Consider the following 18,358-nt stretch of genomic DNA (forward strand, 5'->3'; position numbering starts at 1 on the left):
CCTCTGACCTTGTTGTAGTATTTCATAAATCTCTTTGGCTGTGTTTTCTGGAAAAGAAAAACAACAACTTTCATTATGAGATTCCACCAGGCTTTATTTTTCTGATTTCCAGTCATCTGTTGCTGTGACAGTGAGTCAAATGCTTGCAGGGCTTTTGCTGTGAAGCTACGAAAAACATTGCTTTAAATAAAAAAGAATTTTTTTGTTTTACGTCTTGGGTCTGCAGCTCACAGTTGTCCAGGAGCCACTTGTGCATCACCAGAAGAAGTTCAAGCCGAGGAGAGCTGCTTTTCCCTTCCCTTCCCTTCCCTGCTGGAGGGCAGGAGGTGTCCCGCAGGCAGGTCAGTGGCTCAGTGTGGTAGCTCGGTGCCTGTGGTGTCACATCACCATGGCATGTGAGGCACTCCCTGCCTCAGTGTGAGAATCACAGGCACAGAGTGGTTTGGGTTGGAAGGGGCCTTAAAGATCATCTAGTTCCACCCCTCTGCCACGGGCAGGGGCACCTTGCACTAGCCCAGGCTGCTCAGAGCCTGATCCAAGTGGGCCTTGGATGGGGGATCTGCAACTTCTCTGGATAATCTATGCCAGTGCCTCACCACCCTCAGAGTGAAGAATTTCTTCACAATATCTAATATAAAACTATCTTCTTCCACTTTAAACCCATTAAGCCTCGTCCCGTCACCCACCTCCCTGGGATCAGTGTTGGGCTCTCCTGGTGCTGCACCAAAGGTGACACAGGGGCACAGGTAGTCACCCTAGAGTGGTAGATGGTGCAAGCTGATGATTTCATTCCTGGCCTGGAATGCACAGCAGGAATGCTGTGGGACTGCTGCAGGACACTGCTGATCCTCATAGTTTGCTCTAAGATCCAAAACCTCAGCTGCTGGTTAGGATGCTCCTAAACCAGTTTTATAGAAGTTGGGAAAAGTTTGCTGGGGAAATAACATGACATACTCTTCCTGTTCTGACAGTTCCAGAAATCAGCTTTTACATCTCATTGAGGGAAGGATAGATGCACCGTTGGTTTGATCCAATAACTTCTTCATTTCTCTAATATTTTCATGTTGTTTTACTTAGCCAGGCCCTACTTTCTGGTGTGTCGGGACCCAGGACATTCCTCTGGCTGCCCTGGGAGATTTGAGACCCTGGCAAGGGGCTTAGAGACCTTTGGCATGGAGTCAAAAACACCTGTGCCTTCGATTTTAGTCCATGGAAAAAATTACCAACTTTGTATGAAGATTTACAAGCCACAAGAGTTTGAATAGAATGATAGTTAATTTGTCACAGGGTGAAAAAGTAGAATTTTGGGGTTTTAGAATGGGGGTTCAAGAGGCAAGATGGAAGAATCTGGGCGTGTCCTGTCCTTCTTCTTCTTCTTGTCCTCCATCTTCTGCTGTGATGGTGACACTTTTTGATTAGTTTACAGTAGAGACAGACTGTCTAACATAGGTGATAGGTAGTGGAAAATTATTAAATATTATTAAATAAAGTACATGTAGTTTGTAGTATAAAAAGTTAACACCACCCCAAGGGCAGTCACTGTGCCACAACCTGACCTGCTGGACAGACCTCAGCAGGTCAGAGAAAGAATGTGATAGATAAGAAAAAATAAACAACCTTGGAAAGCAGAACTGATGAATCTCGACTTGTTCTTTGGTCGCAGTGCTGGGAAAAAAAAGACTTTCTAATACCCTGGGGGTCATCTCAACCACAGAAACCCGAGACTGGAGGAGTATTACAAATCTGCTTAATGCTTCCTGGACTTGCAAGGATGCCTCTTGAAAGAAGTACTCCTGCTGAGCAGACAGGAAAGGGGGTTGCTGTAGGATTAGGGGGTGCTGTTCAACTCTGACTGGTAGGTACAGGCAGAGGTGAATTAAACTCCTGAAAAGGGCACATAGAATTTGAAAATGTGGTTACTGGTGTGATGTATAAAAAGCACAATGAGAAGCTTTTCTGAAAGTATTGCTAAGAAGATTGAAATCAGCAACACTAAGGTTTGCGAGAGCCTAATTTTGTGAGATTAACAGCCCCATTTCCTGTCCAAATAGGTTCTGATAAATTCATGGGACTACTGAATAATTATGTACTGCTTATCTGACTGAACATCCACCCCTAAAGATTCAGCATTTCTGGAAGATTTGCTCAGCTATGGAAACCTTCAGCGAGACATTTTAACTGCATGAGCACAGGCAACATCAGCTGATAAAATGTGACATTAGCATGTCTCTAGTACCACATAAATCTTTTCTTCCTGGGGCTCCAGTTTTTAACACTTTCTCCCTAGTAGGAGATTGATCTTGTTCTCATATATGAAGCAGGGACTCTTAATGAGGTATTATGGAATGGTAGTTTAGAATCACTCATGCACATGTCCTTACTTTGTTACAGTGAGAAAATGACATTATGCATAAGGAACAGCTTTAGTTCCATGCTACAGAAACCATGTGATAAATAATACTCTGCCCAAAGTCAAGCACACTAAATTTTGTATTAATTGAGGCAAATATCATGCCCCTGTTTAGTGCAATCAAACATATTACCATTAATAAATGACTTGAATTTTCTTTCACATTTATGCTGCTTGCAGAACAATATTATCTTTTAATATGCTGCTATCTTGGAAGTATTTCCATTCTTAGTATAGTCTGAAATTTGTACAATTAATTGCTGTCTATTGGATCTTTAAGTGTCATGACATTAAAAGGTAGGCAAAATTTAACTGTCATTTTCCTTTTCACTTTTTTCCCATCAGTTCTGTACCTGACATTGATACCTGCTCGGAGCTTTGAAGCACCCATTTCCCATGTAGTTAAATAGCTCTTTATTCATTAGCTAGGGTGTTAACTAGGTGATACACATCTGCAAGCCCATGATATGTGACAAAGAGAAAATGTGGATATCTAAGTGCTGCTACACATGAGCTATGCCCAAGTCTTTCTGCTCTCTCTCTCAGGCTACATTCTTTAGTTCCATTTGGTTCTTGCTGTCTTCCTCTTCCAGCTTTTCTGAGTCTTACTCATTCCTTCCCAAATACCCTAGCCACCTTCTTGTTCAACTTTATGGCCCATATTAAAGCTGCCTGTGCAAAGTGCAGCTCTGCCACTTGCCAGAACACAAATGCTGCCTGCTTCATGCAAGGACAGCAACACTGGGCCAGTATCCAGGCTGAGGAATCATCAACAGGTAAAGACAAAAGAGCAGGAGACTATGAATCAGGAAACCAGTGGTAAAACATTCATTAAGATCACTGAGACCCAGGGACATTTGGTCCCCCTGGTATGCCAGAGCCTATAAATGTCTGTAACTTTAGGTAAAGGGCTTATTTCATTAATATAAAAATGCCACCATTTTTTGCATTAAGATTACACTGATTATGTTATCTAAAGTATGCTTTATCTATTATTTAATGTTAATATATGTATTAGGGTAGAAACTGGATGACTCTGTATGGATCTGCAGTGTTTCAAAATGGAAGAAAGGCATTTTTTGAAACAGGATGTTGTAGGATGGCTCCAAACATAAATGTTTCCAAATTCAAGAAAGATATGAGGTGTGTGCTTTCCCTAAATGATGAAATGGGGCACAGGCACATATCTGGACCTGAGCAGTGCCTCAATACTGTTACAGAAATAGGCACTGTGGAAAGCAGGGTATTCAAAATCATGGGTTCAGAGTTCTGGACTTCCTGTATTAAATGCTGAAACTGTATGGAAATAAGTGTTCTCCCGGAGGTGCAGTGGGGCTGGCAAAGTTTAACATCTCATAAACCTTTAGGCCACTCAGGATCCAAATCCAGCACAAGCTACTTCATCCAAAGGGAAAACACAACACAACAAATGAGTTGATGTGGTCACGCTGCTCCAGGGAAAAAAAATTTCTCCCCAGATCCTGCTGAACAACCTGCAGTTGCAGGAGCTGCTGTCTCATATGGGAGGCAAAACTGATTCCTTCTCTTGCATTAGAGAGTTTTCCTCATAGTGTGCTGTGAAACAAACTGACTGTTAGTGTGGCCTGCACCTTGGTTTTTTGGGTAGCTGCTAATCCAGACCCAGAATTTTGTAGAAGGACTTAGCAAGTGTAATTCCTTAATAATTTCCTGTGAGGGAGAAGCTTAGTCCTTGTACCTCATCATTAGGAAGAGAGAAGGGATTTGTCCAGGGTTTCTGGAGATGCTGACTGCCTGGGTGCTGGTCTGTGCCAGGATGTGGCAATGTGACATAATGCTGCTCCAGGGAATACAGACACACATAGCAAGGAATGCAGTGATGGGGGAATGTCATTGCTCCTTACAGCCCAAGTGAGTGTGCAGACACCAGACTTGGTGCTTATCTTGCTCTGCTGCTAGTCTGTTGGCTATTTCCTCTTTGGACTGCCTTGAAGACTGAAAGTGTGGAAAGAGTGGTGCTAGTGTGGGAGAGAAGCAACCTCAGTTATTTGTGGTGAAAGAGTTTAATGGTGAGAGTGAGAGAGTCACCTCCAGTTCTGTGAGCTGGTGGGAGATGGTTGTGCCAGAATTATGCAGAAGCTGGTCAGAGCTGTGACTGTGGCACACCTTCCCAGATGCTTCAATCTCCAGTGCTGTCACCACTTGTTCCTCACAGCCCATAAAAGCTGATAAACTGGATCAATACGAGCTTTGGTTTAGGCATTGTATTGGATTCAGCATAGCAAAGGAAAAGTGATGGAGCCAGAGTACAGCTGCTCTTCAGAGCATTTGCAGTATCACAGGCATCTGGCTGTCACATCAGCTGCATCTGTTGAGCTGACGTGGGGACAACGTGAGCACTGAATGTGCAGGAGTGTGCTGGTGGGAGGACAGAAGCGTGGGGATGCAGTGAGGCCACTTTGTAAGATGTGATGTCACCCTGTGCACACATCTGCAGAAATTAGGAGCTAGAGCTGCTGGCTGTGGCATGGAAGATTATTCACACACATTAAAATTCTTCACTCAGTGGGTGATGTAAGGCAGACTGTAGTCTTGCTGTTAGGTCTGTGGCCAGTGCACTGTGGAGTCATGAAGATTCCAAAATACCTCTTGACATTAAGCTTTCTGGAATTTTCTTTGCTTTCATGGTTGGAAACAGACACTGTCTCATGAGCTTAGCTGCACAGCACAAGAACCATTTATTTTCTAGTTTTTTGTTTTTTTTTTTTTTTCTCTGATAATGTTGAGATTCTGTTTCTGGAGTGATGAAAACAATTCCTAGCTTTGCTTTTGCAAGCTGAATATCGTTTTTCAGAATCTGCTGTATTATTATTAAACCAATAACTGCATACGATAATAACTACAGAAATTACTAACAGTAGTATATAAATGATAGAGTTTTAGGATATGTCCTGAAGCCTTTTGTCAGTATATCAAATGTTCTTACTCAGGTGTTTGCTATTTTGCCTTCAAATAAAAGTAAAAGTAAGATATGATGAGAGTCATGATTTGTCATTCCACCTGGAATTAGTCAAGATGCTAATCAAATTATCTGTTTCTAAAGAATTAACCTTATTTTACTAATATGCAAGGCTACTTTCCAAATCTACCAAATCCTGAAGCTTTGTTTGGAGGGGATAAATCTTCTCCAACTTCAGGCACTCTGGTAGTCAGGTGTCTAGCCTAGCCCAGTCACCCAGGCTGTTCCTGTCACCAGGGGAGAAGGGTGTGTGAGCAGAAGATCCCCACTCTGCTTATCTCAGACCTCTTTTGTATGAGGGCTCAGATCACTGTCGGGGTGCCCATCTCTCCCCACTGACTCAGATCTGGACAAGGTTCAGGAGACATGTAAGTCTGACAGCTGAATCAGTAGTCCCATGTTTCTAGGACAAGTTCTATGTCCCAGATTCAGCAGTGGTTCCCCTGGGTCAGGACAGCTACTGTGATCCCATGGCATTGGCGAGTTGTTTTCTGTGACATGTGTCTCAGGCACAGAAATGAAACAGAATAAAGCACCTTTAGAACAGATATTCAGAAGGTAGCCCAGAAAAGGGGGGCAGAGTAGGTGTGGAGGCAGGCAGATTTGCAGCTCTGCTGCCAGTCCTCTAGGAAGTTAAGCCTTAAGATTTGTTGTGGATGCTTTGAAAGTGCTCAAAACCACACTGGATTGGTCTCTGAGCAATTTGGTTTAGTGGAAGGTGTTGCTGTCCACGGCCCAAGGGGTTTGGAACTATCTGATCTTTAAAGTCTCTTCCAACACAAACCATTGTGTGAGTCTCTAATTTACCCATTTACTGGCTACGATGTCTGAGCCTGTGGCACTGATTTGGTACTTTTGGTTATCCCAAACCGTCCTGCTTTCTTGGCTTTATGTCCGGCAGCACCACTGCTACAAAGCCCGAGCTTGGGGCCTCTCCCGTGCCATCGGTGCGGGACAGCACGGCAATCCCAGCTCCTTCCCCGCCCGGAGTTCTCTTTTCCCGGGGAGCTCGGGCACCGGGCAACACGGCGGCTCCACGGCTGCAGACACCCCGGCTCCCGCGGCCGCTCCGCCACGCTCGGGGAAGGATGCCGATCCCGGAGCACATCCCGGGGGCAGCCGTGGGCGGGTTCCCGGGGCGGCGGGGGCGGTGCGGGGGCTGCGCGGGGCTCGGCACCGCCCGCCCCATCGGTGCCGCCCGGCCCCGCCCGGCCGCGGCCGCCGGGCCCCTCCCGGGGCAGGGGCAGGCGGAGCGGGGCGGGGGGGACCGGAGCCGGCGAGGCGTGATCGCCCGAGGCCCCTCCTGCCTGCCGGGAAGCCTTAAAGCAGGGCGGCGGGGCGCGGAGCCCCGCACTCGGAGCCCCGACGCCCGGGCAGAAGCGCCGAGCCGAGCCGAGAGCCGCTCCGCTGCAGCCGCCGCCGTGAGTGCCGGGACGGGGACGGGGACGGGGATGGGGATGGGGATGGGGATACCAATAGCGATGGGGACGCGGACGGGGACGGGGACGCGGCGCTGTCCGGGCCGGTCGGGGCTGCGCTGGGGCGGCCGCGCTGCTCCCGCCGTCGGGGCAGGTGCTGACGGCAGCTCTCGTCCATCCCGCCCCGCCGAGCAGATGCAGGGCACCGTGAGGCTGTGGGTGTCGGTGCTGACTTTCGCCCTGTCACTGCTGGTCTGCCTGGGGACGCTGGCAGAGGCGTACCCCTCCAAACCGGACAGCCCCGGCGAGGACGCCCCCGCAGAGGACATGGCCAGATACTACTCGGCGCTGAGGCACTACATCAACCTCATCACCAGGCAGAGGTAGGCAGAGCGGGACGGCACACATCTCCCTTGCCCGCTTTCGGGCTGATTTTTTCTTTGGCGAGGCTCAGGGGAGGAAGGTGGGGTGCCCCCTGACACTGGGTGTCTCTCGCTGCTTTCCCCAAGGACACGGAGAAAGACGTGGCGCACAGATTCCTTTTAGAGAGCAGTGCTCGTGAAACCCTGCGCTGCCGACGCGTCCGGAGCTGAAGTTCTGCCGCCCAAGTTGGCAGAAGGGGCAGGGGTGTCAATGCTGCCTCTGCTCTCTCAGCCTCTTCTAGCTCTGGCACAGACAGGCTGGCAGGCAGGAGCATGCACAGGGAGGGACCCCAAAAAGGAAAGACAACCAGCCTGGGAGCTGGAGACGGCTAGACAGGGCACTAGGAGCAGTTTCCCACTTCTGTTGCTGCCACTGACTCTGGTGAAGATTTTGGTGAGAAAAAGTGCCCATTATGGAGTTGTAGTAGTCCAGGTGTTTGTGGTTTGTAGGCTGCTTCATGCAGCTGTGAGTGTGAAAAAACCCCTAGCCCTAACAAAAACCTCTCTCAAGATCCAGAACTCAAGCCCAAAGAGTGTGAATGCAAGCCTCCCTGGCTCTAAACTGGCTTTCTGGGTTGACCATGCTTGTTAAAGTATGGGTAAAGACTCAGCCTGAAGAAAAAGGGCACGTTATCATAAAAAATCATCTTCTTTGATAAAAAATGGTCTATTAAGTTAGGCTGTGGGATTGATAGATATTTGTTCTGAAGTCGTGCAATAGTGCGTGACACAGAAGAGCTTTGACATATTTATCTATTGTTTAATATCAAGACCAGATGAGAGCCTAAAATTAGGCTTTCATTTTTCCCTGTAGAAGTCTGAAGAATTAAATTAGAAGGGTGGCTATCATGCAACTGAGAGCTTTCCCAGAAGCCCCTAACATTGTGTGCTACTGCCCTAAGTGCATAAGATGGATGGAAGGGCTGATAGAAATACAGTTCTTTGGTTCTGAACTTTTAAAGCAATATTCACAACTGGCTCACATGTGAGGCATGCTTCTGTGTGGCAGTCTGCACTCAAATAACCTTTTGTCTAGATTACTGTTAAAATAATCTAATCCTCAAATTCTGCCTCTGCTGCTGTTTTATCTTGCATGTGATGGGATCTCCAGGCTGGTGTCTCATCCCTTCTTTTCTTTCTTTCATCTCCCTTTTCAAAGGTGGCTCCTGTCCAAAGCAAAGTCATATTTAAAAACAAAAAATCCCAAATCCAAATGACCACCCCTCCTCGTTTCTGTTTAGCCTTCACTTCTGGTGTCTGCTCCGTCTGCTTGCTTTAATATTGACTGTGTAGCTTTTATTCCAATTTTATTGATTGTAAGTACACAACTCGGAGAGGGAAACCAGTTTCATTCTTTTGTGTGGATTTGGAAGTGACCTGAAATAGTTATTGTTTCTGATGGATAAAATTTAAATTTTGTTCTTTATATTTTCCTCATATTTCCTACCCACCCTTGTATTTAAAGGAACAGAGTTGACCTGGAAGTACAAGACAGTTGGCAGAAAAAAGCATTACAAAGACAACTTTATGATACACATTTAAAAGTTGACTCCACAGGTTAACTAAAAAACCAGAAAGGTGTGCTGTTTTTCCACTGTGGTGAATTAACAGTCCAGAAATAAAGCCATTGCCACCTCCATTTGGAAAGCTTAACTGAGCTGCTGGAGGTTTCCTGTTTTGGCAGTGACACAGTCACTTGCAAAATGAATCAATAACTTTTGAAGCATTTTGGATCAGTCTAAGGGTGATTGGTCTGTTTGAGTAGATGTGCTCAAAGTTTTCTCTCTTCTCACAGATTTTTATCTCTCCTTTTTGTGCATGCCACTGCTTGGGAGCCCTGTGACAGGGGAGGATGAGGTCCAGGGGCTCACCCTGCTCCTTCTGCAGGTGGGTGAGCAAGCTGTGCTCAGCCTCTCACCCAATCTGGTGCCTATAGCTGCTGAGGTGAAGCAGTAAGAACATGTTGGCAAAGGAGGAGATGAGGAGATTGATTTTTTTTTTTTTTTTTTTTCCCCTCCAGGTTCAGCTGCCCTGCCTTGTTTGATGTTTTTGTGATTATGAATACCACCACCCCCCTCCCTGCCCCTTGCCCAGCTCATCTTTCTGCCTTCTGCTTCTGGCCTGACTGAAGCATTTGAGTGCCATTCCCCTCTGAGCTACTGTGACCCACAGAGTCTTCACCTGAGCTCAATGAGCTTCTTCCTTCCAGACCATCCTTCTCTTCTTGTTCTTAGACCTTGTCCATCTGGCTGTTTGCTCCCTCCCTCCATTGAAATTCTTCTTCAGATCCATCTCAGCTTTAGACACCAGTGCCTGTCAGCTTTAATACAAAGGTTTGAGGTTACCTGAGGTAAATGGGTGCTTGTATGGTGCAAGGTCCTACAATATCCAGGAGGAGCCATCAAATTGAGAAATATTGAGAGTTTCTCAATATAATAATGTAAAATATTATTTTGAGGTTACCTGAGGTAAATGGGTGCTTGTATGGTGCAGATCATGAGACCTGTTTCAGGGTTCTTGTTTCTGATGAGATCCCTGTTCCTTATGTGCCAGGTCTTTATAACCTAAAAGAGAGCCCAGCAGAGATGCAGACTGCTGCTCTACAGATGCCTGTATGTCTTTTGGATTAGTTCCACCTTCATTTCCTGAGTTGTCACGTGATTCTTGCCTCATACCTCTCTACCACACTGTTCAGGAGGCTTTTTTCAGAGTCCATCTTTATTCCTCCTCCTGCTATTTGCTGCTACCTGTGCTCCCTCTTGCTAACAATCTTCTTCCCTTATCACTTGCAGTTTCTCAGTGAATCTGTGGCTCTTCTGTGCTGTAGCAAAGCAGTCAGGCCATTCCTGCTGGAAATGGCTTGAACTATAGGCAGGACAGAGAGTATATTAAAGTGTGTATGTCTTGGGCAGTGCTGCTGCTCCTGCTTCATGCCAACACCCTTTAATGGGCACGGGAGCAGATCTCCCTTTGCTTTGGTTTCTTGACAATTTTCTGAATCAGACACATCCAATTTTCTGAATTGGACATGGATAGGATTTGAATCCTAACACCAAAATTTCCATAGGAAGCTTTGAGATTTTGCTGAGAGCCTGACATAGAGTGTTCTTATTCAGAATAAGTATGTTTGCTCCTTAAATCTCTTTGACTTCAGCTGGAGCTGTGGTTTATCAGCATGCCCCAAAGTAGGCCTTGATTTCTCAAATGGAGTATAAAAACTGACCAGGTGTTTTCACCTGGCTTGGAATCATGCTATTTTAAGCCTTTTTAAAACAGCCATGATTTTTGATAAATGTGTACCTCAGAGCAAGGAGCAAGGCATGAAGCAGCTGGAGCAAAGACATCTCCAGACATTTGCATCAGGAAGAACAGATTGACTCTGTCTGTGACCCCTAATTAGTAAGTCAGTAGCATGGATGTTTGCCAGGGGCAAAATGACAGGGTGGGCAGGAGACTGACAAAGCAAGAATGGATGTTCTTTGGGCAGCCCAGCTGGTGGCAGTCAGTGAACACCTTGTGTGCAGCTTTGCTGTGTGAGGGCATGGTGGGTCCATCCAGCACAGGTAGTGGCATGGAGTGGCCAAGATGCTGAAGGAACTCATGTAGAATATAAATCTCCCCAGCACAGTGGTCCTCATTATTTGAGTGAATCTCTGCACTCTGGGTGGTTGCTGCCTATTTCTTCTTCAGGCAAAACTTCCTGAGAGATTAGTGGGAGTTTTCTCCAAGTGTGAGGTGCTAGAGCAAGTTTTGATTTGTTAAATCAGTTTCTTTAACATAACAGAAAATTAGCTTCCTCCTCAGTTGAAGTCCAGGTCACATCCATATTAATCAGAGCAGGGAACTAGAAAGAAAGAAATCCCTTGGTGGTGATGGAGTGCAAGGTATTTGATTAAGCATCATGCCTGAAAGCACTATTGTAATAGCATTTTACTGTGTCTGGCTGGTTCTTTTCAAATACCTGCTTTCAATCAGCTCAGATTAAGAAATTTAACTTTCTGGAACTGATGCTTTGTCTTTCTGGAGCACAGGTGATGCACTGAAATGATTAAAGCAAGGTGAAAACACAAAGGGTTGAAGAAAAGGGATGAAAAGTATGAAAAGTGAGAGATGTTTCCCCATTTAAGTGCAATCAATGCACTCAACAGTTAAAACTTAGTTTTTTAAATGTAGTTTGGAAGGCTTGGGTTGTTTTTTTTTTTCTAATCTAAACCACTGGAATGACTGGAGTCACTGGAGAAACATCATGTTAGTTCTTAACTACACCTTTGATTTTTCTGAAATCAGAATTTCACTCAAGCAGCATTCACAAAAGCTGCTAATGTACTTTGTGATCCAGAATGAAATTGCACACACAAGTTAAACTGTGATCTTAATTCTTTCCAACCAAGGGAGCATTTGCTCATAGGTATCACTCTTAGGCTAATGAGTCCTTGTAGTCATGTAAGCAGGTTGCTCATTGCCACTTCTGTTTTCCCAGGAAAAGAGATTGAATACCTTCCCAAGTGATGGAAATTGCAGTACTTATAACTGTTAAGTGATGTACAGCATTCAGGATTAAAAAGAAAAAGGCAAATAGAAAGCCAGCTGCTGTGTAAATAAAGGACAAAGGTAGCCCCTGATATCGTGTCTAGTTGAAGAAGAACTCTGAAAAAGCAAGTTTTCATTCTCATAGCCACAGAGTTCAAGATAGCTCAGTGTTTGCCAGCTAATGTGCTATGTGTTGAGCAGCCCCAAATGTGCTGGCTACCTTAAAAAATCCTGCAAAATTTCTGATGAAGGATAAGTACAATCTAAATCAATGAGAAAGTTCATGGGATGATGGAACTGGGTTTCCAGGCAAGACCAACATGCTTGGAAGTCACATCATGCACAGCTTCTTCCCTCTTCCTCCATGCTCTCACCAGTAAGGTGCAAGGTCCTAGAAAATCCAGGAGCAACCATCAAATTGAGAAATATTGGGAGTTTCTCAATATTATAATGTAAAATAATTATGGAAAAAATGTAGAAAAATATGGGAATAAAACAAGAATTAACATTCGCTCATGTGGCTAAGGCAAATTAAAATTGCTGGAAAGTGGTATTTGTGTCTGCTCAATTATGTTTCTGAAAATAAAAAAATCACTAATGGTTCTGTGCTCAGTCTTCGTTTATAAAAAGTGATATATACAAAAATGTAATTTTAAAAATTTTTCCTCAGATATGGGAAGAGATCAAGCCCAGATACACTGATCTCAGACCTCTTGTTGAGGGAAAGCACAGAAAACATTCCTAGATCCAGGTATGTATGAAGAGCTCATTTGGATTTAACAGTCTCATTTGTTATCAATAAATATGATTCATAGGGAGAAAACATACCACCAAAAGCTGGTTAATCACATCCTTAAAAAACCCAAACATTTAATTCCTTTTTTTGCTCAAGAGATAGCACCATGTATGAATGCAAGAAGTGCCTTACCAGGTGTGATATAGTCCAAACTCCTCATTTGCTAATTTTGGGAGCAGGCTATACCTGTTATTCAGAGGAAGGGAAGCACTCCCACAATGCTTGCCTCATTCTGGGCATTTTTACATAGAATTGTATGCTGATGTCTGATGATGATTCCTTACTTATTAGAGCTCCAAAGATGACATCTTGCTATTCATTTGCTGCTCACACAAGTTTAAATTTTTCCTCTAAAGATGTATAAGTGGTAAATATGCACCTATATTAAATCATACACAAATGCACAGCAGTGACTTTTCTTTAAAATACAGTATTTCACAGGTTTTGTATCTAATGCTTTACAAAGGGAAAAAAAGGCCTTTTTATTTCCATTTGCACTAGGCTAAAGTAACACTGGGGTTTCAAATGTACGTAATGTATTTATCTAGTTAGGTAATGACATTTTAGCCATAATGTAAGATACTGTAGTAGTGACTGCAATTTACACAGCTGAAAATTAAGTATGTTGAAAAGGTAAGATGCAGGTGGAGTTTTGGCTCATGAAGGAAAATACTGGTTTTACTCACAATCCAACATGAATGAGCTCAGTTTAAGCCTTTACTGATTGTCTGAAGTTTGCTGACAATACTTCTGCTGCAGAAATTAGTGTTTTATGCAGCTGTCTTCTCAAGAGTCTTTAAACAAGTGCTCTGCAAAGGCTCAACTAGACTAGTTGAGTACTTAAACATAATAGGCTGTAGCATTGAATTTAGGGCATGATCATGAGACTGGAAGGTGACCCAATTCCTCCTGCCATCCAGGGAGGTTGCTCATGAGACTTGCAGTTCTTTGTGTAGGGAGAGCCTTGGCTGATGGTTTGATGACTAACCACAGCTGTGGGGATGCAATTTTCTCTGCAGATGCTTATCTGAAAAACTGCATGGAGTGCAGTGAAATGTATTAGACTATTTTGTGTTTGGTAATGACAAGGGAGAGCCCTCACATAATGGGAAATTTCCACTGTCTTGAATTTGAGGCAACACACAGGGTAGTTAGCACTCATACTCTCTCATACTCATAATATATCTCCCTAATAGTCCAATACTCTCTGTAATTTTCACCCCTTCATCACAAAATGTTATGATTATTATTATTGTTTCAATAATGCTATTTATAACACACCAGGGAGCAAAAAATTCATGAGCAAAATAACAAACTAGTCTGCAGTTAAGATCAAGAACTGATGAGAAGCAGATTTTTATTTCTTACCCCCTGTAACAGCACTTTAAACTGAGTATGGCATTTTTCACTCATTGCTGACAGTTATGAGAGTACTGGGAATAATGATGCCTAGTTTCCTATGGATATGTTTTCTAGGATAAAACTCTGTATGGATTCTGAAGCCCACTCCAACTTTTTCCTCCATGTGAGGACACAATTAAATTTTCTTTCTATCCAGTCCTGTGTTTCATGGCGCATCAGGAGCTAAACATCTCTAAAATCAGTGTGCCTCTCCTTGGCTTGGTTGAAATTGTCCAAAGGGTGTGAAAGCCGGGGAGGAAGTGATGAGGGGCACGCAGGGTCAGACAGCTGGACACACAGCACGGCTGCCTAAGCCTTCTTCCTGGAGGAGGCCAGGCTGAAGGAATGAAAGGCAGGCTGCTATTATTCCAAACTTAAGTTATGTAAATGTTTTAGAAATAGTTGCACAAAAAGCTAGTTATGGAGCAAATGTAATTTGCACTCAAGTGAATCAGTGACAGAGAGTGATACCTCATGAGTTTGTGGGAGCTGAACTTTGTAACTAAACACTGAGATAATGATAAATTACTTAATTGTATTCAGCTTGACAGGCCTGGTTTGACATTTCACTTTTGCTACTGAAATACACCCCAAAAGATGTTCTAGTTTGGTGTATGTCTGACCATAGAAAGTTTAGAGAGACTCTTCTGGAAACTAATTGCAAAAAAAAGAAGATAAAGATTAAAAAAATGGAGGTGCCTTGATCTGAGTACAAGTAAGTTCTTATGACAGAAATGTGTGATTCAGCACGTTTCTGATTTTGTCTGTCTTGTGGAGTGATGAGGAAATGTTTAATAGTCAGTAATAGGCTGTATATCTCCTGATGCTGCCTCTTTAAAAATTAGATATCTAGTATGAAATACTCATCTAGGTTGCCTCTGCAGTCAGTCAGAGGGATGGGTAACTCCAGAATGAGCTTTCCTGCCTAAAATGGGCATGGTCTCAGTTGCCCTCTAACATGTCCGTATCTCTCCAGTGACTGTGGAGGCAGGTTAGATATTTAGTCAAGAGTTGATGTGCTACTTTTAGATGGGAAAAATGATGGGAAATGCATTTCTCCTGGTGTTTTTCTATGTTCTCTTACTTGTTACCTTTCCTCCTGTGTAGACAAAACATCAGTTTGCAAGCAGAGGATCTCTGGATAAAATCCTGCCTTCAGCACCCTTTTCAATATATTTCAAAAGCTTGATAATGAGCAGTGGAATACCACAATAATATTTTAGGATGGTGGCTTTGAACTTGGGTTTTGTTTATATAGGTGCTTACAGCATTATGTGGTTTTGTTTGGCTCAGTGAGTTCTCTTTGGAAGTTGTTTACTCCTGAGTTAGTGTGAAAAATATATCTTTAAGAAATTTGTATCTCAACATATCATAGTTTTCTAGCTTAATTTCACTAAGTGCTATTTAATGGTGTAAGGCAGCTTTGTAGCTAGTCTCAGCCATGTCAAACATAGTACCAGGGTAGCAGGATGTACAGGCAAGTTCTGCTACCAATTTTTACAATCAAGTATAGGTTTTTGGCAATTCATACTGCATCTGTTTTTGTTGGAGTCACATATACAATTTTCAACTGCAAATATGCATATATATTTATCATTGCTGCTATTAATGAATGTTTTAGGCAGTTTTAACATTGAATTTTTTCAGTGGGGGCTTTTATGTGTTTAATGTGGGTTTTTTTAATTCGTAATATGTGTTGCAGGTTTGAAGACCCTTCGATGTGGTGATGGGATTTTCAGCACACCTTCAGAACTTTTCCTAGTTTTCAGTTCCACACCTCTGAAGCAAATCATAGCGTCATCCCCAGTGCATGCAGCCATTGTATTCTGTAGAGTTCCTCTCCTTTGTCATATTTGTATATATTCCTTTATTTAAATAAATTATTTGTGCATTCCAAAATACAACATACTAAATGAAAACAAACAGCCATGTCATTGGTATAACAAAGCGTTGTTTTAAACTATTAAAACTGAATTATAACTTCCCTGTAGTGTGGACAACAATGGTGTCACAGTTATTACAGTAATTACTGTGCAAAGTAAGATAAAGACATCATTTATTGTGGCCACAGACTCAGCTCAAAACTGTTTAAAATCATTTATCACAGACTTCATAACTTGGGAAAACAGTGTTCTGAGAGGTGACTTTTTCAGAATGGCCATTGTTAAAACTTTAGTGCTTACATTGACAAATGTAATAAAATTCAAGGCAATTTTGAAATGCAAAGGAATAAGTTACTGCTTAATTCTGCTAACTCCTCAAAACTGGTTTGATGCTTGGCTGTAAGCCTGAACTAGTAATTTTAAATGAAACAGATGTAACATCTTTGTTTTGGCAATATGTGAAATAGCAGAAACGAACATCTAAAGTAACTCATAAACCAAGACAAGACTGCAATTATTTGTGCCAGAAAACAGACATTTAACATTGCCTAAGGCCTTGTAAAGGAGCACAGTGATAAATCCCAACCCTTGGGCTCCTTGCCTTCTGAGCCTCTCTCATTTGGGGTTATTAATGGTTTGTACCATAAGATCCACAGAATAGCAACAAGGCAAACTATCTCCAGGTTTATATTTTCTTATTTTTGGATTTTATATGTTCACTCACTAGCCTAATGGGAGCCTTAGACATGCTTGAAGTTTTTACTCAAAGTAGTATAAGAATGGCAGCACCTTCCCCTTGTTCTTAAGTGGTTCTAGTTCACAGATGTGTATCCCGCTGTATGATCAGGACCCAGACTGTGCATTACACAAATGCTGGTCTCTGGTTCCTGATATACCACTTCTTTTCTTCAGACACTGTGACTAAACAATACATAATAAACCACATAAAGAAGTTCCAAGCTGGCAAAGAATCAGTGTGAAGGTTTAATCTATTTAGATGTCCTTCCCACTGTTCAAATGTTTCCACATGGCTGTTGCCCCCGGGAGAGATGCATCAGTGCAACCAAGTTCCAGGATTCTATAAATGTGCTTGTAAAATGTTACCAGCTTACCAGGACTGGTCAGCTTTTGTGATCACACTGCCTTCAGCAAAGCACAGCAAAGTTTTCCGTTTCATAAAACACTCCTGTGTCACTGGAATTGGCAACCTTAGCTTTCAGCAGCAACACATTAACTTACAGATGTGGTGATGCTACATGTGGAATTGTGATGATTAAGAGCAATCTAGAGTCACAAAAATGATTGGGACCCCCAGGGTGAACTAGTTTGAAACCAAAACAGTGGGAAGTTCCAAATCAGAACTGCAATTTAATAGAAAAATTAAGATAAATGCAATAGTACAGAAATACTGACTTAAACTGACAGAGTCAGAATACAACCTGACACCCTGTGATGGTAGCAGTCTGATTAAATGGTGGCTACAGTCCTGTTGGAGTGATGGATGTGGTTTTGTTGAAGCAGTGATCCTGTGGAAAGATCTGATCTTTCTCTGGAAGTCCAGGGGTGGGTGTCGAGCTCTTGTCCTCTGGAAATCCTGTGGTAGTGCTCCTGTGGTGTTCCAAGCCTCAGATTATATCCAGGTAGGAATGCTTGGTTCCTCCTCCTGGGCAGGGCCTTTCAGAATGAGATGATATAATTCTATGAGACACACTGGGAGACCTTGATGGCCTGTTAGTAGAGAAAGGCCTCAGAGGGAGTTATCAGGGATGAGCCATGGAAGAGATAAGGAACACTGTCCCATTTGTTTAAAAAGTTTATGAAGATGGTCACAGAATACATACTTTGGTTACATCTTTTCACTGTAACCCAAGACACAGGGTAAACTCTTGCTACCCTCGGCTGTAGGCATTAATCTTCAGAGGGACTTCAGGATGGCCCTCAGTTGCTGGAGTGAGCAGGTGTTCTTCAGCCTCAGGCCAGGACCTGCTATGGCAAGTTACACAGAGTACTCTGCTTTGAGTAATTATTAAAATGAAAATTGAAAGTTACTGAGGTATATGATACACAATATCTTTAATTCCTGCTAATTTTTAGTATTTCTCTATATATACTAATGACCACGTGAATTGCAGTATCAGTAGTGGTAAAAATGACAAACTAATCTTATGTTGCTTGTGCTGTCATTACAAATGTACCTTAGGGGAGAAAAGGAGAGTTAAAGAATTAGCCCGCACTAAACACTTGTGCCGAGTTGTTCCACTCAATTACCTGAGTTTTCCTGAATGTTGAGAACACTTATCTGTATAGAAAAGTTATTACCTGATGAGGTCTCAAAGACAGAAGTGAGGCAAAGCATTCACACAATATTTATTTATCCACTCTGTGATATTATTTTTGTTCTAAAATCCTTCTCTGTTCTCTGGGGCAGACACAACATTGCCATAGAGTTCCAGTGTGCTTAGTTCTTAGCTTCCTTGTGTACTTCATATACCACTCTTGA

General features: G+C 43.1%; 1 protein-coding gene across 1 annotated transcript; it reads left to right on the forward strand.

Moving 5' to 3' along the window:
* Nucleotides 1–6,697: 6,697 nt before the first annotated feature.
* Nucleotides 6,698–15,959, forward strand: NPY (neuropeptide Y). The gene is made up of 4 exons (XM_066554637.1): nt 6,698–6,829; nt 7,022–7,209; nt 12,449–12,529; nt 15,678–15,959. The coding sequence occupies exons 2-4, from the start codon at nt 7,022–7,024 to the stop codon at nt 15,700–15,702; spliced, it is 294 nt and encodes a 97-aa protein (XP_066410734.1). The 5' UTR covers nt 6,698–6,829; the 3' UTR covers nt 15,703–15,959.
* The last annotated feature ends 2,399 nt before the right edge of the window (nt 15,960–18,358 follow it).

The sequence above is a fragment of the Molothrus aeneus genome, chromosome 1 (genome assembly GCF_037042795.1).
Source record: "Molothrus aeneus isolate 106 chromosome 1, BPBGC_Maene_1.0, whole genome shotgun sequence".
Taxonomy (NCBI): domain Eukaryota; kingdom Metazoa; phylum Chordata; class Aves; order Passeriformes; family Icteridae; genus Molothrus; species Molothrus aeneus.

Coding starts and splice junctions, on each gene's coding strand:
- NPY (XM_066554637.1), top strand. CDS start 7,022: ATGCAGGGCACCGTGAGGCTGTGGGTGTCGGTGCTGACTTTCGCCCTG. Junction 7,210..12,448: donor AACCTCATCACCAGGCAGAG/GTAGGCAGAGCG, acceptor ATTTTTCCTCAG/ATATGGGAAGAGATCAAGCC. Junction 12,530..15,677: donor GAAAACATTCCTAGATCCAG/GTATGTATGAAG, acceptor TATGTGTTGCAG/GTTTGAAGACCCTTCGATGT.